At 49.7% G+C, this 27,621-nt stretch overlaps 1 protein-coding gene across 10 annotated transcripts in view; it reads right to left on the bottom strand.

Moving 5' to 3' along the window:
* Window positions 1-27,621, bottom strand: part of NAV1 (neuron navigator 1) — a 254,821-nt gene that overhangs the window by 73,388 nt on the left and 153,812 nt on the right. For 6 of the 10 annotated variants that reach the window (XM_079106005.1, XM_079106004.1, XM_079106000.1 and 3 more), the window contains one exon: window positions 23,650-24,015. In XM_079106005.1, the coding sequence (XP_078962131.1) occupies window positions 23,650-24,015 (366 nt within the window). Of the gene's footprint in view, window positions 1-3,102; window positions 4,087-23,649; window positions 24,016-27,621 lie in introns of those variants that run through there. The other 4 variants (XM_079106001.1, XM_079106009.1, XM_079106008.1 and 1 more) reach the window with 2 other exon arrangements.

The raw sequence follows: 27,621 nt of genomic DNA on the forward strand, positions 1-27,621 counted from the left end.
TCACACAGTAGTTAGGGTTGGCCTTAAAGGCAGACTGACCTAGGTGTGAGGACAAATTCCTCTACTGTGATTTTAAGTATGTTTACTTAATCTCTGGGCCTCAGTTTCTTCATCTGTGAAATGGGATGATAATAAACTATACCTCTTATGGTTATTTTGACGATTAAATGAAAGCTTAAATGAAAGAACATGTATAAAGGCCTTAGCACAGGTAGTGTTTTAGAATGTCATGGTTTAGTGAGAAAAGGGACTGGCTCAGATGTTGGGCAGAATGCTATGCACTAAGCACTCCTTATTAAGATGCTTCCTGCTCAGCCCCCCTTTCCCCCGAGGCTTTGCAGGAAGAGGTTAAGCCAGCAAGTGTGGTTTGCCTGTGGGGGTGTGTGCCTAGTCTTATAAACCCCTCTAACGAGAAGTAGCTCATTGGCTTTGCTGTCCCTAGGCATTTGTCTTTTCACAGAGGCTGAGTTTGAGCCAAATCAAAGCCCTCTGACCTAGGAAATCTCTCTGGGGGTCAGGCAAATGCAGTAAACAGGTCTTGTTCTCCCTAATCCCCAGGCTTCACCCGAGGGTCCTTTCCAGGTGGTGTGCAGGAGGGCAGAATGGACAGGATGCCTGGACTCCAGGCTTCCACATTCGCTGGGATAGAAGGAGAGAGAAAGAGGTTCCCAGGTGAGACCATACACTCGAAGTGTGTTAGCACGGTATTTAGGGATCGAGTCTTCCATGGTAGAGGCAGCAGGCCCAGCCATCTGGGAGGATGGGCATCTTCTCTAGGGCAAATGGAGGCACTGGGGTCAGAGCTCAGTTCACTCACAAAAGCCGGCCATGGAGACACTTGAGGGCCAATTAAGTGATTCACCCTGTATCCCCACATCCTCCCAGTGCTGTCTCCTTTGGAGATTTAAGGGGAACCTGAGCCTGTAGAGAAAGCGTTTCTTTGATCCCCCTGACCCCCCGCTGGCCTCAGCCAAACATCATTTACAGGGAAGGTTTCAAGCTGTCCCCAGAGTAGAGGCTTCAGTTCGGCTCCCCCTCCATGGACCGGAGCCAGGCTTGTTAAAGTTTATAATTGAAGTGTGGCAATTCCAGGACTGACCTGCACTTTACAACATCCCTTCTCTCTGCCTGCAACTCTTGGGCTAGGATGGAAAAGAAACCACAGGCCCAACCTAGCCCCACCCCGGCAGGCAGGCAGCCGGCTGGGCTGGGGAGGTGTAATGGCTGGGGAGGTGTAACGTGACCTGTTTCTCTCCCAGGGCTATGGCAGACTGGTCCCCGCCCTGGCACACCTGCCCAGAAAATGTTTCTGGTAAAAAGCTAGACAAGATCTCAACAGCTGTGCCCCTAGGACAGGACACTAAGATCACTCTACAAAGGCCAGGTTCCCCTGGGAAGGGTGGGGCTGAGGAAGAGGGCAGGGAGAATACCAATTCAAAAAAAATGGTATTCTCCCTGGAGAATGCTAGAAAAGGTTGCTGTGCAGGGAGAGGTGATAATGGGCTCACAGAAAGGGCTCAGGAGTCACGTAGAGGATTTTTGTACCTTCCAGGAGCAAAGAGTAGAGTCAGTGCAAATCTTGATTGGGTGACAATTTTCCTTGGGCACAGCATGAGTGAATTCTAAGTAGATTCTAACTGGAGTGACAGCCACGGAAGTGGGACTGGCGGTTTGAAGAGCCCCTTTTCTCTACTTCTTCAGGGCCCTCTGAGCTTTGCAGACTCAGCCCAAGATCTCACCTGAAGAAAGAATCCCTAGGGGTCCCTAAATGGATCTATTGTCTATGCATGAACTGCTTCGTTTTATGACAACCCCCACCAGTCATCTTAGCAATCTTACCAGTCATCACATTCCAGAGGGGCTGCAAGGCTGCAGTCTGTGTACCGTGGTAGGGGACAAAAAGTTCAGGGAAGCAGTACTCTGGCTTCCAAGGGGCCTGTTGCCTCCATCCTGCAGTAGGAAGGCACTGAGGCAGATAGATGTCTCTCCCTTCCCAAGCTTTGCCCAATTCTTTGCTCTTAACTAGGCCTTTGTGTAGTGGGTTGCAACTGAGCCCCAGGAGAGTACTTGGGGTTTCCTCCAAGGAACCAGGAGCTTGTTACAGGGTGCAAGTCTGGGCTGTTGGGGCTCAGAGGGCAGAGAGGTTTCATGTGGGCGTGGCCACAGCACAGTGCATGGGGCCTCCCATTCAGCTCCCTGACCTCCAACCTCCCAGAGGCTGCCAGGTCTGAAGGAGGCTGAGAGGATGGAGTGTTATACAGGGGTTCCTGCCACGAGGTGGGAAGTTCCCCAAAAAACCAGAAAGCCCCAGCCCTCTTTCTCGGGCGGCTGGAATTTCCTAAGCCTCCCGTGGAAGCCAGTTTCCAAGTCAGCTCAGAGGGTCCTGGGGCTGGCTGTGGTCACATTTACTTCCCTTTTATGAAGGAGCCTCTGTGCACGTCCTCACCTTACAGGACTGCTCTGCAGTCCCTCACAGTGGGACTCCTCAAATCACTGGGGCTCTCGAATTTTTACCCTTTCCCAGACTAAAGTCCCAAGCTTCACTCTTGGAGGGATCCAACCAGCTGTGGGGTCACAAATTTAAAGCCCTCTCTCTTACATGCCCCTCCCCCATCCTTCCGCCTCCCACCACCTCCTTTCACCCCAAGACGACCCCCGGTGCTTCCGGATCAGCTGGAGCCTTGGCTGAGTCGGCCTGCGCCGCAGGTCCCTCGCCATATGCCCGCCTGGTCCCTGAGGACCCCGACCCTCGCACGCTGCAGCGGCGACCATCGAAGTTCCATCAAGTTGTGCTATTGTTTCAGTCCCTCCAGGTCTCCCGAGGGTCTCAGAGCCTTTCCTCCCCTCTCCACTCTCTAGACCCCTCAGCCCCAATACCAACAAATGGTGGGCGGCCTGAAGGTTCCAGCATGTTGAGGAGCCAGAAGGCTCCGGCGGCGCTGGCACTCCTCCTTCTGGCAGAAGGAGAGCGGCCAAGACCCTCCTTCTTGCGGACCCCACACCCACCGCCCCCGAAGCTGCAGCGGCCGAGGGGCCGGGGTGCCGGGGCTGCGCGTGCCGCAAACCCCACCCGGCTGGCCGGCCGCCGCGGGGGGCGCTTACCTGCGGGGGAAATTCACTGTCCTTCCCGACCTGGGCAAGGGCAGATGGAGCATCTTCCCCGGCTCGGGCGGCCGCGCACCGGGTGGGCGCCCAGCGACCCTCGGGACTGCCCTCGCTCGACACGCGGTGGACACCCGACAAGATGTGAGCCTCCGACCACGAGGAGGGCCAGAAACCGAACCCTCGCCGGCCCTCCGCTCCCTTTTCTCCCCACAGCCGGGCTCGTACTTACGGCTCCAGCTGTACTTAAAGCGACAGAGCCCTATTTCCCCGTCTCTGACTTCTGTCCCGAGCCCGGGCGAGGCAGGCTGCGAGCGGGCTCTTTAACGCCCAGAGCAGGTAGACAAAGAGCCACCGCAGCCTCCACCGTTCCGGTGGCCTCGGAAGCCCGGAGGTTTAAAAAAGGGCTGGGGGCCTCGACCTCCACCTGGGCTGCTCCGGAGTTAACCCCTGGGATGCCAGCTGCGGTCCGGTCCCTGGGGCGCTCAGACTCGCACTGCGCAGGCAGAAGGGGGCGTGAGCTGCGGGGCACTTGCAGGTCTCTCCAGCCGAGGTGCACCGGTGGGTACCAGGCTGGGGAGACCTGGGCAGAACCCACTCCGCAGAGGGCTTCTGCCTAGCCTCTTCTGGCCTCTTTCTAGGTTTTTTAAAAATTAGTCAAAATTGAACATGGCATCAGTGCATCGCCTAAAACAAGGCTTAGGTGGGGTGTGGTAGGGGTGAAGGTCAGAGGGGCCTACATATTGCCAGAGGTTGGCTCAGGAACCTTCTGATGGAAGGGGGCATGGTAGGTTGCATCTGCCGGAAGTCCTGATACCCGCGGAGGGTGGGACCTAACATCTCTCCAACATCCAGCAGACCACAGCTAAGGTGAGAAGTGTGCTTGTCCCTGGCCAAGGAGCAGCTCACATCACTCCAGGGGGCCCCTCATCCCAGGGGCATTTTCAACTAACTGGTTAGGAAGCAAAGGATCCAAAGACATGAAGATTTTCGTGTAGGGTTTAAAAAAAAAAAAAAAAAGCCCGATCAGTAGCAGGTCCCTTCAAATAGGATCCTCCCTCTCCCCTCAGGGACTACCTTGTAACTTTTCTCTGTCAAAGAGAAAAGAGAGCTGGGGTGGGGGGCAGGATGACTGCCCTCCCTCCTGCTTCCTCTGCTCCTTCCTCTGCTCCTGGAAGGGGCTACCTGACTAAGGTTGGGTCCCCATCCCAGGGTGAACTAGGCAAGACTATGTTTTAGAAACTGATAGATTGCATCTGCAGTTCTTTAAGCAACAAAAGCAACTATGGTAATTACTTCTTTTAAAGGACCCCTCCCCCCAAAGTACTGAATTAAGATGACCAATAACCCCAAAGTGTTGTCTCTGGTGTTTGGGCGGTTTGGAGCGACTGGGCTACACCTGTTCTCTTAGGCCTGTCATGGCACACCCTTTAGCTTTCTGGACCTCAGTTTTCACAAAGGTTGAGAGAGTTAAGATTTGCATTCCTGGATTCCCTCTCCTTCAGCCTTTAAGGAGGCGTGGATGGTGCTTTGAGTCTTAGCGCTGGCCCTTTTCCCTTCACATCTATCTGCCCCAGTCCTCTGACTATCCAGCAGCACTGACCAGGGCTGCAGCTCTACAGGGATGAACCCCCGTTTTGTATGTTTTAAATATTTTTTAGTTGTCCATAGACCTTTATTTTGTGCTGAGAATGGAACCCAGTGCCTCATACATACTAGGCAAGCACTCTACTACTGAGCCACAATCCCTGTTTGTTTGTATGTTTGGATACAGGGGATTGAACCCAGGAACACCACTCTACTACTGAACCACATCCCCAGCTGTGTGTGTGTGTGTGTGTGTGTGTGTTAAGACAGGGTCTCATTAAATTGCCAAGGTTGGCCTCAAAAGTCTCCTGCCTTAGCGCCCCGAGTGGCTGAGTTTATAGGTATGTGCCACAGCATCTGGTAAATCTCAGTTAGAGGGTGGAGACCTCAGCAGAGGGACAGTCTCTGGATTCCTGAACAGTCTGACGCGGGGAGGTTGGTTTTGTATTAGAGGGTACACACAGGGGCCAACTTTTCCAAGTTTTCCAAATATGTTTTCAGATCAAAGGTGAGTCAAAAGCTACAGTGATCCTAGCACGGATCCCTCAGACTACTCCTTGACAAGACAAGGGTGGGAATAGCACCGGAGGAAATAGATTTTTATTCCCTCTGTCCTGAGTTCTAAGAAGAAGTACCAGCTTCCAAGCAGACTGGTTTTGAGGGAAATCAGAGCAAGGCAGACGGTTCTTTCTAGCATATTCTTCTATCTCAGTCCAGAATGCTGTCCCTGGACCAAGCCCCTATCTTGCCTCTCCATTCCCCATGCTGTCCTGGGCCTCCCATCCTTACCATCACCCTAAACAGAGGGAAAGTGCAATTCATTCCCTAGGGAGGTCTGTCCCAGCAGCTGTGCTGGAGCTAGCTTGGGTCATCTGGGGAACAGCTTATAGCAACAGCCATAAGGGATTCTCTTTAGTTTCAGTCTAAGTAAAATGAATGTCTCAGCCAGAGGAATGTCCTCAGCAGGGGATGTTGTTCTCCAGATCTGGCTGTAGGTTTTCCATAAGCTTTCCTCCTTTGTGGCTTTCTGGGCAGAGATGGGGGAAAAGAGATTTGAGGCCTGGAAGGGGTAAGGCAGGGGGAGTTTTCTTGAAGGGAGGGGGTGTCTTGCAGGGAACTAAGTAGTCCCTAAACACTCCCTCACCGCCCCCTTCCAGAGCCTATGTGGCCCAATCCCTTTTCCTCATGCCTGACTACCTGTTTACCTGTCCATTCACCCTCCCCTTCCTCTCTCCCTCCCCACCCCCCAGCACCACAGGGGGTGGGGGACCAAAGACCTTGAAACAAAGTCTCAGTCAGCTGCTTAGCCCAAGGGAGGGGCTCTCAGAGGATTCTGGGCTGAGTATCTCTAAACGTCCTCCACTTTTGGCTGGTTCCTGAGCTGCCAGAACCTAACAGAATCTGAGGTTCCTCCACTGTATCCTTCTGCATGGGGAGGACGAGTCCCCTGGTAGTGTCCACCTTCCTGCTTGGCAGAGGCTAGTGGGGATGGGGGGATGAGGGGTAGGGGGGAGGCTTTTACAGGGAAGGGGCAGGGTCCCAAAGGCTTTGCTACTTAAATAAATAGCATGCAAATTAGCACCTGCTATTTTCTGCCCACAGGTCAAGGCACTTTGGGAAATTGGACAGTGGCACTGAAGAGAAAGGCTGTCTGGGGGCTTTTGTGAAGACAGGAAAACAGCCTCCCTGTCACTGGCCCTGCTCCTCTGCTTGAAGAGGCCCTGACCTTGCCCATCACAGGGTGGGGGGGTGGGGGTTGCGGCAGACGCGGTGATACGGTGGCCTTGACTACAGTGGTGGGGGGCATGCAGAGTGACTTTGAGCTCTTCTTTCTGAGTCCCAGGCTGCATGATTGAAGCCTGCAGCAGAGGGAGCAGGGGACAGCTGAGGCACACATGGTGGAGGGGGAAGACACCTGCTGAAAGGGAGCTGGGAGTCAGGCACTTTTCCAGAAAGAAAACCCAGCCAAGAAGGCAAGAAGAAAAAGGCCCGTCTATCTCAGATAGGGCTCCTCTGTGCTACTCTGGTGCTTCTCTTCAAAGAGCCTTTGGGAGCCATGATCTCATTTTTTCCCCCCCTGCCAGCACCATCAGAGCTACTTTCTACTAGGGAGAAACTGAGGCACAGAAAGGCCATGAAATGTCCAAAGCAAGGGCAGAACTCAGACTAATGTGCCTGAGGTCCCTCAGCAGGTTTCTGTATGTGTGTGTGTGTGTGGGGGGGTGATTCTTTCCCCCTGCCCCCTATGGAGTTACCTATGTTCAATCCCAAATTCCCCTCAGTCGGGATTCCATTTCCCATTTTGGTACTGGGGTACCGAAGACTGGACCCTGGGGCACTTTACCACCGAGCTGCATCCCCAGCTCTTTTTATTTTTATTTTGAGAAAGGGTCTCACTAAGTTGCTAAGGCTGGTCTCGAACTTGTGATCCTCCCGCCTCAGTGTCTGTCTGTCTGTCTGTCTTTCTCTCACACACACGCACACACCTCGCTACCCAGTTGCTAGAATTACAGGTGTGTGCCACCATGCCTGGCAAAGTTTCCATTTTCAACAAACATCCAAAGATAATTTGTGGGGGGTTCTGGTTGTCTCCCTCAAAGTTTGATGTGGTTGGTTAAGAGGGGCAAGAAAAAAAGAGGAACTTGCCCGACAGTTTGGTAGGCTCTTGAGTCCTGCATCATTTGCTTGGGCATGTCTGGGGCCTGGCTACACACTTGATTTCTGGTGAGCCTCAGATATGAGACCCTTGAGAAGATGAGGGCCTCAGGGTGGGTATCCACCACTCTGTCCCTTGTACTGCCCTCATTCTTCTCTTTCCTATCACCTATGAAGCAATTTAATCCCTCAAATAGAAAAGCCCCTGCCCCTTCAAAAATCCCAGCTAGTCAGAGGACCTCCCTCTAGACCTATAGGTGAAATCTTGACCCAGTGACCCATGTACACCCCCAACAGGCTAAGCTGGTTGTATCTTAGCGGAGGCAGGCATAAAGTGAAGTGAAAAGGAAGAGAAAGAATTAAACCAGAATGGAAGGGCGAGGAAGGGGGAGACAGGATTTGGGAGAGCGAACGAACCCTTACCATAATGGGTTCCATGTGTAATTATCTGGTCACATCCCCTGACCCCAGCTTTCAGAAACCTACCCCAGATCCCACAGTGACTCCACTGGGTCCTTAGAGAATCATCTTTTGTGACCTTAATAGAAATGTCTAAAACAATCATCCCCAGCCTCTGGGTAGCATTAGTTTTTAAAGCACATGGATAATTTTATTCTATTTTCAAACAACCGAGGGATCTAAAGTGAAGCTGTATTATTATACTTGCTTTGGACAAGTAAGAGCCGAAAGAAGTTCAAAGAGTGGCTTAAAGTAGTCAGTTTGGTCACAGGTCTGGAAGCCATGATGACACCAGTCCCAAGTCAGGAGTCATCAGTGATTTTTCTTTTTCTTTTTTTTTTTTAAGATGGGGTCTCACTGCATTGCCCAGTCTGGGCTGAAATGATCGTCCTGCCTTAGCCTCCTGAGCATTTGGGGCTACATGTGTGCTACCATGCCCAGCTTCCATTGAATTTCTTGACCTGTTAGCACTGCTGAGTCTTCCAGAGCTTCTTGCCAGTGAGCATGGTGAGCTTTCCTCCTCTCCTCTCTGACCCAGCAAGGCCGCTGCCTCTCCTCACCAACCTCCAGGCCCTTTGAGGAAGAGGAGCCAGGTAGCCTGGACCAGACCCAGTTCATTCAGACAGAGTCCCGAAAGTCAGAACTGAAAAGGATTGTAGGGATCTCCTGGTTCAACCCCCTCCATTTCACAGAGGAGGAAACAAAGCCCAGAACACGCGAGTTATGTGTTCGAGATCCCTCCATGACTCAGGCATCCTGATTCCTGAGCCAGGGATCTTCTAACAGACAGTGGTACCATTTCTTGTTAACTCCCTCCCTGGGGCCAGCCCGAGGCTCAGACTGAAAGATTGTGAAGGTCGGTCGATGGGACAGTCTGAATCGGGGGCATTGAGAGTCAGTAGATGCACAGTGGAGTGTTCCAAAGCCCAGCCCTAATCCCAGCTGAGATTTCTCTGGGGTGGCAAGTGAACCAGCTGGAGGAAGGGGCCCTGCTCCCAGCTGTGTTACTGCTCAGCAAATATTTATATAACCTTTGAGGAGACCTGGCTTTCCCACCATCTCTGTAGCTGGGAACGGCAGCAGAGAGGGGAGCCCCTACCAGGTCTTATATACTGAGCTACGGTCTTAGGCTAGCTTACCATCCTGCCTCTGCCATGCCAACGCCATCAGTGCCTTTGTGTGGTCTGAGAGCATGGGACAGGACGATGGGAAGGGAAGTGAGAGAGGCTGCTATGCCAGTAGGGGCCTAAGGGACCCTCAGGAGGAGGAGTCACTGAGGGGACACCAGCCGACTGTCCTCCCTCATTCCCTGTGATCTCTTCTCATAGCAGCCAGACTGCCCCTCTGAACATGGGGGATTGCATCACCCCTCTCCTGAAGTCCTCAATGGCTTCTCCTCTCACGGAGAAGAAGTCACTGTCTTCACTATGGCACACCTAGCCCCACCTACCTCCTGACCTCATTTTGACTACTCTTTCCTTTGTTTACTCTGCTTCTGCCACACTGACCTCCTTGTGGTTCCTTGAACATATGCCCGTTCTTGCCTCGGGCTCTTTGCACAGGCTCCGCCTTTGCTGGATGGCTCTAACCTCAGTTATCTGCATCGCTGGCCAAACAAGCTTTCCCTGATCACCCTATCTCAAGTGGCCCCCAACCCATCACTCTCTGCCCTTTATTCAGCTTAAGATACACAGTACCACCTAAACTATTACGTATTTTTATATATCCACTTGCTTGCTTATTGCCATTTTTTTTTTTCACATATGAGTTTAAGAAAAATGTCCATTTTTTTTTTCCTCTTGGTGCATCCACGGTGCCTGGCATACAGCAGGTGCTCTATAACTACTTACTGAATGTATGAACAAGTGTTACAAGGAGATGTTAGCATCATCTTTCCTTTCAGACAATAGAGACCAAAGCACAAAGATGCTAAGTAATACCCAAGGTCACGTAAGCAGTGAAAATCAAACTGAAAATGGAATCCAGGTCTGCAGAAATTTCCATATACTTTGCCTTTCAAGAAGAGGAAACTCACCACAGGGACTGGCAGGGACATACACATCGTATAGCTACTGCCTCCCAGATTTCTATGAGATCGCTCAGCTGGAGCCTCACACAGCGAGCTCCTTGCTCTGGCTAAATTCAGAAAACCGGGAACATCTGGGGAAAGTTCACCCCTGCATGTGCCTGGAGCAGCTGCTATTCCCCGGAGCCCCTCTTCAGAAACTCATGGCTTGGAAAGGGACAGTGACAACCAGATAAGCTCTGTCCCTCATAATTACACTCAGCAGAATGTCAGCAATCCTGGGAACCCCTGCTGCAAGCAGTCCCACCACCAGAGTCTGTCCACATGGCCATGCATGTGTAGATAGTGTCATTCCTGAACCGCCCCTTGTCATCAAACTCATGGGGGCCAGGACAGAAACCAGACATAGAAAGGCAGGAAGACTGAGAGATTGGGAAAGGTGACCAAGGAGAAGTGGGGCCAAGGAAAAGGGCTAGAGGAGTGAGCAGTCAGGGCAAGAGGACAGGAACTAGGTCAAAGATGTGTCCTTATCTCCCAGGCTGGAGATGCCCCACAAGAAAGAAGAGAGAACACAAGACAGGTCACTTTGAGTATGAATTAGCTAAGGGAGAAGCAGGGTGGGCTGGTGAGAACCCATTTGTCCCCCAGGCTGAGTACAGGATCACTCACCCTCTCTGGAAGCCCCTCTACCTTTCAGACACCCGCTGTGCCTCTCTGGTCACTGCACAATCCCTGAGTATCAGCAGACATATCCTCAACTGATCTTGTGCACACACAGCCTCTTTGTATCCAGCACCTCTCACACACGTGCTCAGATGGATCTCACAGTGTCTGTCTCTCGTTCCAGCTCCCTGGCGTGCACGTCACGAACTTGCTGGCTCTGTTCACCTAAGGCGTATGCCTCTACGTCAGTCTTCCCTACCTTCTCTCTCCATGACCCTGTCCAGCATCTTCAGTGAGTGTTGATCTGTTTCAGGTAGCTACATGCTTTGGGTCTCTGGGGGCCTGACTCCTTTCTATTTGCCTTTCAAATCCATATTTTTGTGCATCTGCCTGTATTGTTCCTTTGTTGCCCCAATATATAGGTAAGAACAATTCAGTCTGCAACTCTTTGGGTACCCCAGTTAGTCCTCTGCCTGGACTGCTGGCCTTTATTTGACTGCAGTGAATGGTCTTTTTCTGCCTGGCCAGGGACATCTGATAGCCCAGAGGCCAGAGCTGGCCCCTCATGAACATCCTGGGACAGCTCAGCCTTTGAGCTTAAGTCAAACAAGGACTGGTATTCACAGAGGTTTGGGCTGCTCCTTCTGCTGTTGGCCCAGAGCTCCTGACTGTGGCCACATTTGTGGCTACCCAAAGCAAGGAAGATGGGAAGGTCACTTAGGGGCATTCCAGGAGGGGGTCTCTAACAATGTCAGTAGACAGCATGGCCTAAGAACCCAGGCTGCTGGATTGAGCGAAAACAGAAAGAAGACAGGATCTCTGTCCTTGGAAAGCTCCTACTCCAGTGGAAAACATATGATCCCTGTCCTTGACATGCCCCCAGGCTTCAGGGACACACAGCAAGGCAGTGGGTATGCTGGAAAGAGCAGACATGAGAGTCAGAAAGACTGGATTCTGTTCTGATGCTGCCATTTTCAAGTTATGCAATTCTGCCAAGTCAGTTAAGCTGACTTCCAGTTTCCTCTCTTGTAAATCGGGGGAGAGACTATCTAATTCACACTGTTAGGATTAAATAAGATAATGCCATATTACTATTTTGTAAAATTTATGTGCTATATAATTGTTAGAAAAATCTTAAAAGCACAAGTTACTAAGTACAAATCATGCACATGAGTTCCAGGACAACCCTGACTCACATAGCAACCATACTGCAGTGAATGAATTGGGGAAGGCTCTCTGAAGGGAGGGGATTTGGCCAAGACGGGTAGGCAACTGGGTTTCACCACCGAGGTAGAAAAGTTCCATCGCACAGATGGCCTTTATAGCTTTGATGTTTCAGAAACCAACCAAAAGGCAGGGAATTAAAATCTGTGAAGCACCTACTATACACCTTCTAGATACCAAGCATATCATATAAACTATATACCATTATATACTAACAGCAAACCTACTCCCATATTGCTAGTCTTACTCAGAATAAACAGCTTTCCCGGAGCCACCAAGATGGGATCTGAACAGTCTGTCATAGTTCCAAACTTGTGCTCTTTTGGTAATATCAAATCACATGGGACTTCCAGGCTCCACAAAAGCCCAGATGGCTTATCACAGAACATAAGGGTGTGGAGCAAAGGAGGAGGCTGACAGTCAGAAAGGAGAGAAAAAAGGACAGGTAGACAGGTGGGCAGGGCTGGCAGGGAAAAGTCAAACCCATCTCAACAGCTTCCTCAGCTCCCATCCATCCTGGTTGTCAACCAAATTGTATGTCATCACGCTCAGTGAGAATTCCAGCAGCTCAATTGTAGGTTAGTAGGACACCCAGAGGAGGGGGCCCGCTCTTCCATTGGCATCAGTTGCTATGGCAACTAGCATACATCCAGCAGTCCCTCTGGAACACCTGGCTTACTCTACCTTTCCCCCCACCTTGTTGGGTATGAACAGACACTGAGACAACTATTTACTCTGCATAGACTTGGGAGTACTGTCTGCTGTTTTGTTTTAAGAATTAAGGGTTGTTTTGAGAGTCAGGGGTTCCCCTCCTTCCCATCAGCCCCTCGAATCTGATTCTGCACCCTCCTTCCCTGCCTTGCTTCCAACCTTCCTTCTTTATAACTGATGGTGTCTGTGTCCCACCAGTGTCCTCTCTGCAGTCACTGTCCCCATAAACTCAGCTGAGCACTCTCATGAGCACCTGTGACCCATTCTGAAGAACTTCCTTCAGTCTCTGTGGGGCAGCCTACAGATGCTGACTCAGTGCCCCTGGGAACTGCCCTCAGGAAATCATGAATGAATGGGAGTTGAAAGATAAAAATCCAAGATGGGGGGCACACCTCTAATCCCAGCTACTTCAGAGGCTGAGGAAGGAGGATCACAAACTTGCGATCGGCCTAGTGAGAACTTGTCTAAAAATAAAAATAAAAAAGGGCTGGGGGTGTAGCTCAGTGGTAGAGCACTTCCCTAGCATGTGAAAGACCCTAGGTTCAATCCCTAGTACTACCCAAAAAAAGAAAGAAAAAAAGGAGAAAGAAAAAGAGGGAAAAAGAAAAAGAAAGAAAGAAAGAAAGATAAATATCCAGGCTTCTCTGCCCTCTGGACGGGGCACTGTGAGATGACTCCACATAACCTCCCAGAAAGCCCTGCGCTCTGGGTGCCTGCAGCAGGAACCCACACATTCATTCTTCCTTCTCCTTCCTAACCAATTCCCCATCCCCTCCAAAGAAACCACCTGCACTCAAATCCTTTCCTTGTGGTCCTCAAAAAGGGGGTACATGTATTGTTGAGAACCCCAGTGCCACAGTGCTGAGATATAGGACCTTTAAGAGGTGATTAGGGGGCCTGGGTTTGCCTAGCACATGTGAGGCACTGGGTTCGATCCACAGCACCACATGAAAATAAAGGTATTGTGTCCATCTACCACTGAAAAAAAAATGAGGATTAGGGGCTGTGGCTCAGTGATAGAGCACCTGCCCACCAGGTGTAAGGCCCTGGGTTTAACCCTCAGCACTGCAAGAAAAAAGGGAGGTGATTAGGTCATGTGGGCTCTGCCCTTATGAGTGGATTAATGCAGTTACTAGGGCAGGGTGCTGGTCATTGTGGGAGTGGTGCCTGAGAAAAGGATGAATTAGGCCCCTTCTCTCTTGTGCATACTCTCTGGCCCTTCCACTTTCTACCATGAGATGATGCAACAAGAAGACCCTCATCAAATGTGGCCCTGCAATCTTGGACTTCCCAGCTGCCAGAGCCATAAGAAATACATCTCCGTTTTTCCTAAATTACTTAGTCTGTGTACTGTGCTATAGCAGGGGGGAAAAAAAAAGGAATAAACCACCAGCCTGAGGCACTCTTCGAATTTAAGAAGCATATGTCAGGGTAAGGCACAGATAGCCCAACTAGCTAGGTCATGATGGGAAAGAGGTCACAGCCACTCATGTGATCCTGTGCACAATTAACTTAGCTGACTGCACAATTGCATGCTGTACCCCCAGCCCAGATCCCAAGCCACAGATGGGCATCGTGTCCCACATAAGAACACTGCATGAGCCGGACGCGGTGGCACATGCCTACAATCCCAGCAGTCTGGGAGGCTGAGGCAGGAGCATCATGAGTTCAAAGTCAGCCTCAGCAATTTAGCAAGGCCCTAAGCAACTCAGTGAGACTCTGTCTCTAAATAAAATACAAACAAGGACGGGGGATGCAGCTCAGTGGTTCAGTGTCCCTGAGTTCAATCCCTGGTACAAAAAGAAAACAAACAAAAAAAAACCACTGCATGAACAGGTAAAAACAGGTCAGAATATCCATCGTGCTCAGCAAATGAGTTAGTTTGTCATCCTTCTAGTGAGGAGCAGAAATACTATTTTCAAGCATGAAGATGAACACACACTTTTTCAAATACTAAATTATCATTTAGAATATGCATTTAGAATGTGTCACCTTGCTAATCTCTGTCATCAAATGACTAACAACAGCTAACATTCGCTGAGCACCCATGACATCAAAGGAGGTGCAGTAAATAATGTAATCCTCACATTGATCTTAACAGAGTATGTCCCATTACTCTCCACATTTTTTAGCTGAGGACCTTGAAACAGGGAGTCAAAGAACTTACTCTCTCTAGGAAAAGGAAGAGCCAGGATTCAAGCTCAAGGCAGTCTAGCTCTGAGCCTTTACTGGATTCAAGACCCAGGCAGTCTAGCTCTGAGCCTTTACTGTAACCACATTACTGTAATCTGTGGTATGCCTGTGTTGATAAGCCTGTTCTCAAAAGTCTGTTGAAGTAACTGCACACTGCAGGACTAAATATCAAGACAGTGTTAAAAAACAAAACAAGACTGTTCTTCGTAACAGAAGTCAAGGCCCAAATTCAATATACTCATCTGCCAAATTAAAGAGACTTTGTTTTGACACTTTAATAATCCCTAAGACAGAGGTCATCAGGTAAATGAACAGAACATTGAGATGGAATAATAGGTTTCAAACCAACAGTCTTTTATCCTTTTTATTTTTTTCCTCTTTCTTTCTTTCTTTCTTTCTTCCTTCCTTCTCCTTCTCCTCCTTCTTCTTCTTTCTTTTTCTTTTGGTACCAGGGATTGAACTCAGGGTCCCTCAACCACTAAGCCACATCCCCAGCCCTATTTTGTATTTTTTATTTAGGAGACAGGGTCTCACTGAGTTGCTTAGTGCCTCACTTTTGCTGAGGCTGGCTTTAAACTCACAATCCTCCTGCCTCAGCCTCCTGAGCCCTTTATACTTTTCAAAGCACTCTTACCCATTCTCTTCCACTTGATCCTCACAAGGCATACACAATCACCTTTTTACAAAGACCCAAAGTGATTAGGTGACTTGCTAGTGCCACACAGCGAGCAAGAGGTATGCTTAGGATTGAACTCCAGATCCTGTTATTAGATCTGTGCTCCTTCCACAGCACCACAAAGAAGTTTCAGTCAGCACTATTGCGTATGAATCTGTGAATCAGCACTGTAATTTAAAAAATCATCCTCAAATGAGGCAACAATCATAATCTATTTCAAACAACATGCCCCTTCCTTTACTTGGATCCAGTAAGCATCTTTCCTTCCTTTTAGATCTCAAGTTCTTTAAGGGCAGAAACCAAATTTCCTTTCTGGACTTGACCATTGGGTCCTTGCCAGGACAGTGCCATAGCACTCTCTGCCCCTGTTCTTGTGTTTTAGGGGCAAAAGCCATACCTGGTTCATCTGCCTACTAGGCAGGGTGCTAAAGAACTGGCAGGAGATAGAGAAGTCAAAGGCAGAAGAAACAACTCTTTCCTGTCCATTCAAACTCAGAAGGGTTCTCTTCGTACAAAGTGTGCAAACTCAGGGTTCATGCAAGAGAATTCTCATCACTGAAAGTGGCTGGTTGGGGTATCCTGGGGTCAGGGGTCAGACATGGACCAAGCGGAAGAGCAGTGAGTGGGGGTTTCTTTCCAGGAGGTACTGGGAGACAGAGGCCTCACCATCAGGCTGAAGTGTCTCTTTAAGGCTTGAGCTCACCGCCGCTGGGAGCCAAGAGCCAGCCTGGGAGAAGGCAGGGGCCTACAGTTTATTTTATTTGACATTTTTCAACGTCAAGACACTTCAGAGCCAAGGAGGAAACGAATCCCATCTGTCCCTGAGCCCCCAAGCACAGTTCAAGAGGACAGGCTCGGGGAGCAGGAGGGAGGCGAGGAGGGGACAGAAGCCTGGAATGCCCAGCCACACACAGAGGGCAGGGAACCACCTGAGAGCCACAGGGCTGGCAGACAGTCTCCAAGCAATCCCGCTATGCCCGTGACACACATGCTGAGCTCCCTCAAGATGGGGCCTGCTGACATTGGCTAAGGTTCCGTGGTCCTTGGCAAGGGTCACTGGACAGCCATCCGGCAGGGGCTGCAGGAGGCACACTTCTGTCCCGTGTGAGCAGCACCCTCTGGAGTTGTGACCTGCAAGTTCCCACCTGTTAGGCCTCAGAGCCCCATCATAGCCCTCCCAGGCCACCACCACTACAGACAGAAATGGAGATGCTGAGAGGCAGACCAACTCACAGCAGCGGAAGAGGGGAGGGTCCCCACGCTCCTGGCCACCTGGGAGCCTGTGGCCCCATTGCTAGAGCCTGCCACCTCTGCAGGCTCCTGGCCTCGACTCTCTCCCGCCAACCCTGGATGCCAGGGATGGGGAGGACAGATGGCTGGGAGACTTATCTTCTTACTTAGATTAAATTCCAGACCTTCCTATTTTTAGAAAAACAAATTCCTTTTCTCTTTTCAAGTGGTAAAAATGGCCCGAGCTGTCATCCAGGACAGTCAGCAGCCAACTCGAAGTTGTCTGCAGTGTCATGATTTGAGTATTACTTCTAGTGTCAAGCTGGGGATCAGTCTAGGTGCCAGCACTTAAGAGGACAGTTGACAACTTGAGAGCTTCCAGAGGAGGGGTGATTGGGACAATGAAGGGTCTGGAAAACTGGGTCATTTTACAAAGCACTGAAATAAACTGGGGACTTCTTAAAATGGGGCAGGGTGTTGTCTAAAGAATATCCGAGCAATCCTTAAGTACGTGTTGACATATTCGGATGAGGAGTTACACTTACCCTATTCTTCCTAGTGACAGCGTTTGAATTAATAGGCAAAAGTTAAGAGTGAAGCAGATTTCAACTGAATGTTTAGAAACTTTATTAGAACTTAATTCTACATGAAATGAAATAGGCTCCCTGTCACTGTGCCTATGCAAGCCAAAGGTGAAAGACTGGCTGCCAGGGACACTATAGAGAAGATATTTGTACTAGATAGAAGGCAGACTGGTCCAAAATCACTAGGAAGTTTTAAAAAATATGGTTTCCTGGAGTAACAGAAATTCCACACTGGTGAGGATGGGATTAGGCTTGGAATATGTATTTTTATTTTAAAAAGTCCCTTCAGCTATAAAATTCAGAAGAAAAGACAGAAGAAAGCTGAATGACAGGGGATTTGGAAATGATTTCCTGGATAGGAAGGAAGGAAGGAAGGAAGGAAGGAAGGAAGGAAGGAAGGAAGGAAGGAAGGAAAAGAAGGAGGAGGAGGAGGAGGAGGAGAAAGGAAGAAAGAAGGAGAAAACCAGATAAACTGGCCTTCACCAAAATGAAGACCTTTAGCCAGATGCACACATCTGTAGTCCCAGCTACTTGGGAGGCTGAGGCAGGAGGATCACTTGAGCCCAAGACCCAATTAATAGGCAAAAGTTATCTGGGTAATTTGTTGCCAAAAACCAAAATCCCAAACAAAAAAACCAATGGAAAACCTTTTTTGTGCATCAAAGGATACTCTCAGCAGGATGAAAGGTAACCCACAGGACGGAAGACAGTGTTGGCAAATCACATATCTCGTGAAGGATTAATATACAGAACATATAAAGAACGCCCACACCTCAACCAGAAAAACCAAACAATCCAATTAAAAAATGGGCGAAGGATTCAAATAGACATTTCTCCAAAGAAGATATACAAATGGCTAATCCATGAAGATGCTGCTAGTCATCAGGGAAAAGCAAATCCAAATCACTTGTATTAAAATGGTTATTATCAAAAAGACAAAAAGTAACAAATGCTGGAGAGGATGTGGTGGGAATCGAAATTAGTACAGTCATTATGGAAAACAATATGGAGTTTCCTCAGAAAACTAGAAACAGAACTACCATATGATCTAGTGATCCTACTATTAGACATCTGCATTTGTATTTTTATTGCAACACAAGTAACAATAGCCAGGATATGGAATCAACCTAGGTGTCCACTGATAGATGAATGGGCAAATAAAATGTGGAATATATACATATACTTATATACATATATGTGTGTGTGTATACATATATATACACACACACCATCATATACGTATATAATGTAATGTTATTTAGCCATAAAAAAATGAGATTTTGTTATTCACAGTGACATGGATGAAACTGGAGGACATTACATTCTCACTTATATGCAGAAGCTAAGGAGTTGATCTTGTAGAAGAATAGAGCAGAAGAGTGGTTACCAGAGGCTGAGGAGGATGTGGGGAGGGACGGAGAGAGAATGGTTAACCAGTACAGGGGTGCGACTGAGTGAGAGGAATGACTCTTTTTCTTTTCCCTCCTCTCCCCCCTTCCCATCTTTCTTTCTTTCTTTTTTTGTGGTGCTGAAGATTTAACCCAAGCTAGGCAAGCACTCGAGCACCGAGTCAGATCCCTAGCCCGAGGAGAAATAACTTCTCATGTTCTGTGCTACCATAGGGTGCGAGGAATAACTTCTAATATTCTATAGTTGTCAATAATTAACTTTCAAAATAGGTAGTAAAGAGGCTCTTGAGTGTTCCCAACACAAAGAAATGATAAAAGTCTTAGGTGATGGATTATTTGATCTGATCTCTACGCATTGTATACATGTGCTAAATATCACACCACACCCCGTAAATATATACAATTGTTATGTATCAATTAAAAATTTGTGTATGTATGTGTACATATTTGCAGCACTGGGGGTTGAACCAAGGCATGCTGTGCACATGTTCTAACTGCTGAGTCTCATCTCCAGGCAAAAATAAAAATATATCTTTAAAAAAACACAATGAAATACTACTACACATACTTTAGTGCTATATTTTGAATCCTAAATGTTCCCCAAATGCCCACAGGTTACAGGTTTGATCCTCAGTCTGTGGTATTGGGAAGTAGTGGAGCCTTTAAGAGGAGGGGCCTAGTGGGAGGTCTTAGGTCATTGGGGTGTGCCCTCAAAGGGGATTGTGGGACCTTGGTATCCTCTGCTTCCCTTTTGCTCTCCCACCGGGGGTGAACAGTTTTGTCATGCATTCCCACCATGATTTGCCTTGCCAAAGGCCCCCAAACTCCAAAACTGTGAGTCCAATAAACCTTTCCTCCTTTAAAGTTACTTATCTCAGGTATTTTGTTATGGTAATAGGAAAGCTGACTAACATAATTAGGATGGCCATTATTTTATTAAAAAAAAAAAAGAAATTAGTAAACAGCAAGGATTTAAAAAAATTAGAATTGGAGAAAATGTAAAATGGGGTAGCCTCTGTGGAAAACAGTCCTTGTTGTTCCTCAAAAAATTAAATGTAGAAGTACTATACAATCCATAATGCCACTTCTAGGCATAGACCCAGAAGAATAAAAGCAGGGACTTGTACAGATATTTATACATCAGCAGTATCATTTCCAATAGCCAAAAGGCAATACAACCCATGAATGCATGAGTAGATAAATGAAATGTGGTATATACATATAATGGAATATTAATCAACCTTAAAAAAGATGACTTTGATGACATGATGCTAGTTAAAATAAGCCAGTCATAAAAAGACAAAAACGGTCTGATTCCACTACTTAGAGTAGTATAACTCATAGAAACAGAAAGTGGAACAGGGGCTGGAAGGAGTGGGAAAAGGGAAGACATTGTTAATGAGTGCAAAGTTTCCAATTTGGGCAGACAAAAAAAGCTCCAGAGATGGAAGGTGTCGATGGTGGCACCACAGTGTGACTGTACCCGGTGCCACCTTAAAATGGTAAGAGTTGCGTATACTTCACATTTGTTAAAATTCATCTTTTGAAAATGTATGTTTCTTTGGGCAGCCAGCGTCACCCTCTGCAGTCCAGTCTATGGACTGTCTGGAGCATTTGCCTTCTTTGTCTTGCGGAGTGGCAACCCGGGAAGAGGCCGGTGTGTGGATGGAGTAGCGAGCTGATCTGCAGCTGGCACTGATTGGCATGGGACGAACCCCCAGTGCACCACGCCCCAGCAGATAAGTGAGAGCGCTGAGAAGGGGTCAGAGTCATGTCATCCTCCAGGGCCCAACTGGAGAGCTTGGGGCCAGCTGTGTCACCCAGCAGGGAAGGCAGGAGCCCAGAAACCAGCCTCACTTGTCCAATGGCCCAGCACTGGAGCGGCTGGGAATGGCAGCTGGCAGGCGGCCCTGGCCTACAGCAGAGGATGGGGAGTGTCACCATGTGGGGGAGTGTCACCACGTGGGGGAGAAGGGAAGTACTGAAGGCTGCCTCTCCAGGGAACAGCCCAACCCATTTTCTGAACAGGGAAAAACAATTTTCTTAGGAAAAGGACATTTTCTAACTGACAAAATCTGGATAAAGAGCACAGCGGGGAGGGGAGGACCCAGAGGAGTCTGAGCAGGGACAGCTAGCTCAGGTTTGCAGAGTTCAAGACTTGCTGGAATCTAGGATGCTCTAACCAAACAGAGCAAGTAAAAACAACAGGTGACCCTGAGAACACATAATCCAGGTGATGGTTGACATTATAACTGGCTATTATAAATCGATTCCCTTCAACTGTGATTTCCTAAGCATGGGTAAGGGTGGTCATGTTTACAGTCCTGGCAGAGAATTTAATGACAAACCTTAAGACTAGGGTTAAGAGTTATTGCTAACTGAAGACTGACCATAAAAAAGAGACGTGAAATCACCTAGTACACTAGACTGCAGTTTACAGTGTGGATCGCTTTGTGCGTACTGTCTTGCTAACAGTTTATCCCATGTTCCTATGTAAACTCCAGGCATCCCTGGGCTTCTGACAGGTGGGTGCGCAGGGAGGACAAGTTCTTATTCCTGCCGGCCTCAAGGACTCCTGATTATTTCCTTTTATCACTGATTTGGGGGCACCACACACACGGACCAGAGGAAGGAGAATAAAGAAAGGTAGCTAAGCTGGCCACAGTGGTGCACCCCTATAATCCCAGTAACCTGGGAGACTGAGGCAGGATTGAAGTTCAAGGCCAGCCTGGCAACTTAGTGAGACCCTGTCTCAAAAGAAAAATAAGAAAGAGCTGGTCCTGTAGCTCAGTGGTAGAACATCACTGGGTTCAATCCCCAATACTGCCCTCCTTCCCCCAAAAAAAGGAGGAAAGAAAGAAAAGAAAGGGTGTAAGAGTATGGATAAAGTGTCTTTCCTTTCCTGATGTCCCTGTGGCCTTCCATACCCACACCCTGCTCTCTATGCCCCTGGGATAGGTCAGCTGCTACTAGATCTGTCCTTGCTGCTGATTGCAGTGAGACTACCTGCTATCTGAGGACAAGGACTGTGTCTCCCCATCCATCTGGGACTCTACAAACAACAACAACAACAGTAGCTAGCACTGAGTAAGCAATTACAATGAGTCAAGAATTATTCTAAGTGCTTAACATATATGAATTCTTTTCATCCTCCTAATGGCCCTGTGATCTTGGGACTACCGGTACTACTGTGGTCTGTGTTTAGCAGGGAGACAAATTAAAGCCTGCCCAAGCTCGTACAGCTAGTTAAGTGCCAGCGTCCTGCCACCCCTGTCAGACTAGGGTCTGTCCATGGCAGGAGTGGGATGCTTTCTCCTCACCCATGGGGTGTTCGCTGCCATGACACTGGGGAGTTGGGAGCGGGGTGGGACTGTCAGAGGGCTCTCACCCTCGTCAGTCTGGGCCTCCCTGAGGACAGGGATCCTGTTACCTTCATTGGTCTGGGAGCCCCGAAGGGCTGAGGCCACAGTCCTTCCGACACATGGAGAAATTTCTGAGCCCTTAGTCCCACAGCATTGTGCTCCCCTCTGCCCTGTCCAGGTGGACGTTCTCAGAGGAAGAGGACCTGGCACTTCCTCAGGGCAGAGACTGTGTGGAGCAGCTCCTCCAAGGCACGGCGTGCTCCTTCCTGCCAGGGCAGGATTCTGAGCACAGCCCAGCTCAGGGCCATATGCTGGCTTTCTCTCTGGTCCCAGTTCCCGGCTGGCCTGGTGGATCTGAGCGTGAGGTCTGGCTGGCCCCTGGGATTTAACAGGCAGTAAACAACCCCATTCATGCGTCAGTTGTTTTGCTCCAGAGCAGCCTCATCAGCTGGACAGGCCCTGACCAGATCCCGCCAAGTTTATTCCCAGGGGTGGGAATGCGGGCAGGAACAGCCGACCGCCTGGAGCTCGGTTCCCAGTCTTTTCCAAGAGGCTACTTTCCATTCCGTTGAAGTCTAAGATTTTTACTGGGGAGAAGGTCTCTGGTAGTAAGATATTAAGTCCCTGAGAGGTAAGGGGAGAGGAATACTGTTGCTTCTCCTGTGGTTTCCTGGGGTGGGGTGGGGGTCCCAGCAAACCAAGAAGGAGGAATGGAAATGGCAGTCAGCTGGGAGATGCCCCAGAGAAGCTTGCACAGTCTCAGCAGCTTTCTGGTCTCCAGGGCTTGGAACAGTTGGCCAGGACCCCAGAAGCCCCCAGCACTTCATTCTTCCTGTCCTCTCCCCTCACTTCCCAGACTGCTACCTCTGCCCAGCTTGTTTCCACAGGCCCAACCCTGTTGAGGTAGACAGAAAACAATAAGAAGATTGGGGTCCTCATGGGGCAAAGCTCAGGAAAGAAGGGTTGATAGCCTGGGGTAGGGACTAGGAAGCTATGGGTAGAAGATCCACAGAAGCAGAAACCCAAGGAGTAGAGAGACCCAAGGTCACAGGGTAAGGAAGGGGACTGGAGACTGGAAACCCCTGACAAAGGAAGAAGCAATCTCATCACTTTCTGCTTGACTCCTGCTCTCCCTACAAGCTCATTTTCTCTTCTTAGCAGATAGATGGAAATGACATTATCAGATTTTTTTGCAAATGGGCAAGCAGATTAGCTTGTCCTGAGTCTACAGAGTTTGCAGAAGAGCTGGTACTAAGAGTTTTCCTGGGGGTTCTGTACTCACTGGTATTGGGGACTGAACCCAGGGGTGCTCTGCCATGAACTACATTCCCAACCCTTTTTATTTATTTATTTTGAGGCAGGGTCTCACTGAGTTGCCCAGCTGGCCTCAAACTTGAGATCTTCCCGCCTTAACCTCCAAGTGGTTGGATTTACAGGCATGCACCTAGGCACCACGCTTCCAGGACGCTGGTCCAGACTTGTCCACAGAGGACCCGGGGAAGTAGGTGGGGCATTACACAGAATGGCAGGCCTAGGGGCCAATAAGAAAGAGGCACACTTATCGACCAATCAGATCCTCATATGTAGGCCCCACCCACCATACGCAGGTCTGAATAAACCACATCAGATCGTAGGTGCTGTCACAACCTGCACACAAAAGCTTACACAGATCCCTTTTGTCAACAGCACTTCAAATCTTCCACTTCCCTTTTTAGGCATCCCCTCCCACTGCCTCTCACTCCAGCTGTCCAAGGGCTCCTGTGCTTACCCAGTAGTGATGTCATCGTCCTCTGTCATGGTCTTGCCCATGAGGTCACTGTCGCTCATGTAGCCGGATTTGAGATCCACCTCATCGGAGTCCAGGGACTCGACCAGCTCCAGGCGGGAGATGTGGCTGAGCTTGCTGGGGCTGCGCATGGGCATGGTGTGCGAGTAGTGGGCCCGCTCCCCGTGCATGTACCAGGCAGGTGGTCCCTCCGACCGGCAGCTCCCACCCACCGACGGTGCATCACCAGCCTGCAGCCGTGGGCTGGACTGGCCGTAGCGCCAAGACAGAGGGGAGGAGCGGTTGGAGAGGCTGGACACGCTGCGTGGATTGGCATCATCGCTGTCGTAGCAAGTCATCTCCAGAGAGCTGGGCAGAGAGCAAAAGGGCACTCCTTTAGTAGCACGGCGCTGTGCCCTGTCTCCTCGCTGCACCTCAGTGTGCCTTCCCCCGTATGCGAGTCTGGCTTTTCCATGAGGTCCTTGTTACCCTGGTTACAGGGTATATCAAGTGGTCACGGGAAACTGAGTTTTAAGTGGCTGGTAAAGCAATCCATCCTACTCCTAGGAGCCCATGCTGTGTAATATGGTTTGAATACGTTTTTGTCATCTCTAGGTAAGTGAGCCCGAGGAAAGTAACTTGGTGAACCCTCTGTTTCTTCATCTGTACAGTGGGGATAACAGCCTAAGAGCTGGTGGAGTTGGGAGGACCACAGATGAACAGATCTGACAATGCTTGGTGCATAGACGGTGCTGGCTCATAGGGAAGGGGCCAAATGGGACCTTCTGGGGGAAGGGGGAGGGACCAGTCACCTGAGCTCAGAGTCTTGACTATTCATTTTTGCAGGGTATAGCCATCCCCTCTTTTCTATCAATGAGCTGAGGGCTAGTTGGTTCCCAGATACCAGATCTCGTAGGAAAGCCTGGTGTGTGGAGCATGTTGGAAAAGCTTCAGACACGCAGCAAGTCCCCAAGAAGACTGGGCCCAGCCATAGGCCTAGGGCAGCAGAAGGAGAAGCACAGCCTTCCTGGGGAACTGAATATCCAGCCTTCACTGGATAGGAGAGGAATGGGAAGTGGACAGGGGGTGAAGCAGGATGCTCAGGGTCCCAGACCTCAGGCCCTGCAAAGCCAGGTCAAGGAAGTGATGCCCAGATTAGTGCCAGAGGCCTGAGACTGGAGAGGTCTGGGGTCTCGGGAGGGGGGAATTTCTCCTCAGGGGCCAGGGAATCTGCAGAGAGGAAATACAACTGGGATCTGGTTGGAGAGGTGGAGGGGACTTGAGTTCAGACTGAGACCAGTAATTCCACCCAGCGCAGCAGTGGTGCCAGCTCAAAGCCAACCTTAGGTAGGGTCTCCCTCACTTGGCTTAACTAAATCCAGACGGGGCTGAGAAAATGAAATGAGGTCTTTGGGCACAAAAACTGGGGCAGCTGAAGTAACCCATGGGTGAACATGGGGGTACACAAAGCAAAGGAATCTACCTGGTGAACACATCCATTTTAATGTCACTCTCAGGGTTGGGATTAGATGGAGACAAGGATTTTTTCTATTCTTTTAAAAGTTCCTTGAAAAAAAGAAAATCCTCAAAAATTATCTTTATTGGACCCGAAAAAGTGGGTTTGATTTTTTTTCCTCAATAGAACTGAAGGAGTCACTGGACCTTCAAAACAGTGTGATGGGGTCCTGTGGGCAGGACAATTAGTGACTGCTGTTTCTGACCCTCTTGAATGTTCCTGGCCCATCCACACCTGGCTTCACCCTATCAGGTCCCCAGCAGCCCTTAGTCTCACTGTGTTCTGCAGTCCTGTGTCACACACTGCATTGTTTTTAGCTTCTAGTTACCGTGGACCTTTTCTCCTTGGAGAGAGTGGAAGCTCCCTGGAGCCAGAGACCGTGGCCATGATGTGACCGTGGCTCACTGCTCTATTTCAGCACTTTGCATGGGGCCTGGAGTGTAGCTGGTGCCCGGTCGTGGGTCACGAGGAGCAGCCCCTCAATGGGTCTGCTGAATGGGGGGTGGGGCATTCTTATCACGAGACGCCATCCAGGGCCTCCCATAGTAAGTGCTTGATAAACACAAGCTGACCATGACCACCAGAGGGAGGGGAGGAAGAAGAGAATGGAGGCCATGCTGAGGGTCGGAGAGGTCTCCAGGGCAGCGGGTTTGAGTCGTTAGCTTACACTAGGGTCAGAGATTTGTGCAGAGGTGAGGGTCACATGGGTGTCTGGGTTCCTCAGTTCTGCCCCTGGCTTGCCCTTTGTTTAGTTCTCTGCACAGAAAGTATCTCTTCCTTTTTTTCAATGTCTCTGTTATAGCTTCCAGACACATCTACGTTGGCAGGGGTGACTCTAGCTCAGATCCTCAGTTTCTGACTTCCAGCTTTGCAATCAGCCTCAGGCTTGCCTCTCTGGGGGAACAGAGTTTCATTTCCTCTCCAGCCCTGGCCCCTGACCTGGACTCTGTCCTCACTGAGGAGAAATGAACCAGCAGAAACAGAGGAAGCAGCACAGGAATAAAGGTTTCTGGAAGGAAGAGTCTAGAGTTACCTTGGGAGTTCCTGGGTGAGCAACTTTCCTGGAAGCACTCTCTGGACAGTGAGCTCCTCTGGGATGAGGCTGTATTTGCTCTGAAGGCCGGTGCCCAGTGTCATGTGGGCACACAGTTGCTCTCAGTCTGTGCCACCCAGAAGGTCCCTTCCCTCCCAGCCTCAGTTGCTCCTTCTGTAGCCAAGGAATATGTACATATCCTGACTACCCCAGAGCAGAGGGACTGGCTGATTGATGGAAAGTACTTTAAAAACTAAAGGAGCCATAAAAAGTCAGGGAGTTGGTGTTTAGGCTAACCAAGCGTGGAACTGGAATAATATAAACCAATGGCTAAGAGAGGAAGTGGCTCTGGGTCCACGGTAAACAGAAAATCCAGCCTCAGGTTGGTGGTTCCCTTTCCCATAAAGGGAGACAGGAACCAGAGGCCCCACGCACCCCATGCCAAACCAGTCAGCTTTGCACAAAGGCTTTAAGGCCTCCCCCTCTACACCCAAGCAGAAGCTGTGCTGCTTCCCTAGGCAGGCAGGGGCTTGGAGTCGGTGGCACAGGGAGGCTGGTGTGGCTGCCTCTGCCCTGCCTCTGTGGGTGAGTCATTTGGGGTGTGACCCTTTCAGCAACTAAGCACTTTCTAGCTTCTCTGGCATGAGGCTGGCGGGTGACTTGGCGCTGAGAGATGTTCCAGCAACTTCCCAAGACAGGGGAAGGAAGATGTCCAAGATTTTACCCATCGAGTTTCTAAACTGATGAGCCCACTTTAGGTTCCAGCTCTGGGCTCGAGGGAAGGGGACAGGAGACAGATGTAAGGGGGCCTGAGTCCTAGGGCCTGTGGAGCTCTACCATCCACGATTTTCCTAGGTCTCCACAAATCACCTCCCTTTCAGGAGTCAGAGTCTTGCTGACCTGAACAGACACGTAACCCCAGAAAATGGATGCTTCCATTGATCTTATCATTTAAACTCTTCTAGAGGTCTGAGAGGAAAGATCGAGGTGTCCACAGAGGGGATCTGGAGTGGGGAGGGGGAAGGTAGTGGAAAGAAGGAGAAGGGTGGCCTTAAGTAGGAAGAACTAGGCCAATGAGTGACAGCTCCTAAGGACGAAGTTCCACGATAGTCACAGCAACCCCACCAAGGACTAGAATGCTTTCAAAGTTCTGTCCCTGAGCATATGTAAGCATGTGTTTGGATACTTGGGCTGGCCATGCACTGGGCTAAGAAAAGCTCCTTACCCATTGACCCTGTGTCCCAACTTTGCTGTCAGTTTTCCAATCCCAAGAGATGGGGAGGAACCCTCTTCCAGGCCAACTGGGGAGGCTTCCTATCCTCACACAGCCTCCTGGTCCACCCCCCGGACTTCCCAACCCTGGCAGCCTACTCTCCCTCCCTCACCCCCATGGCTTAGCCCAGCCCTCTGCCCCCCTTGGAGCTGA

The sequence above is a fragment of the Sciurus vulgaris genome (genome assembly GCF_902686455.1).
Source record: "Sciurus vulgaris genome assembly, chromosome: 12".
NCBI classification, from domain to species: domain Eukaryota; kingdom Metazoa; phylum Chordata; class Mammalia; order Rodentia; family Sciuridae; genus Sciurus; species Sciurus vulgaris.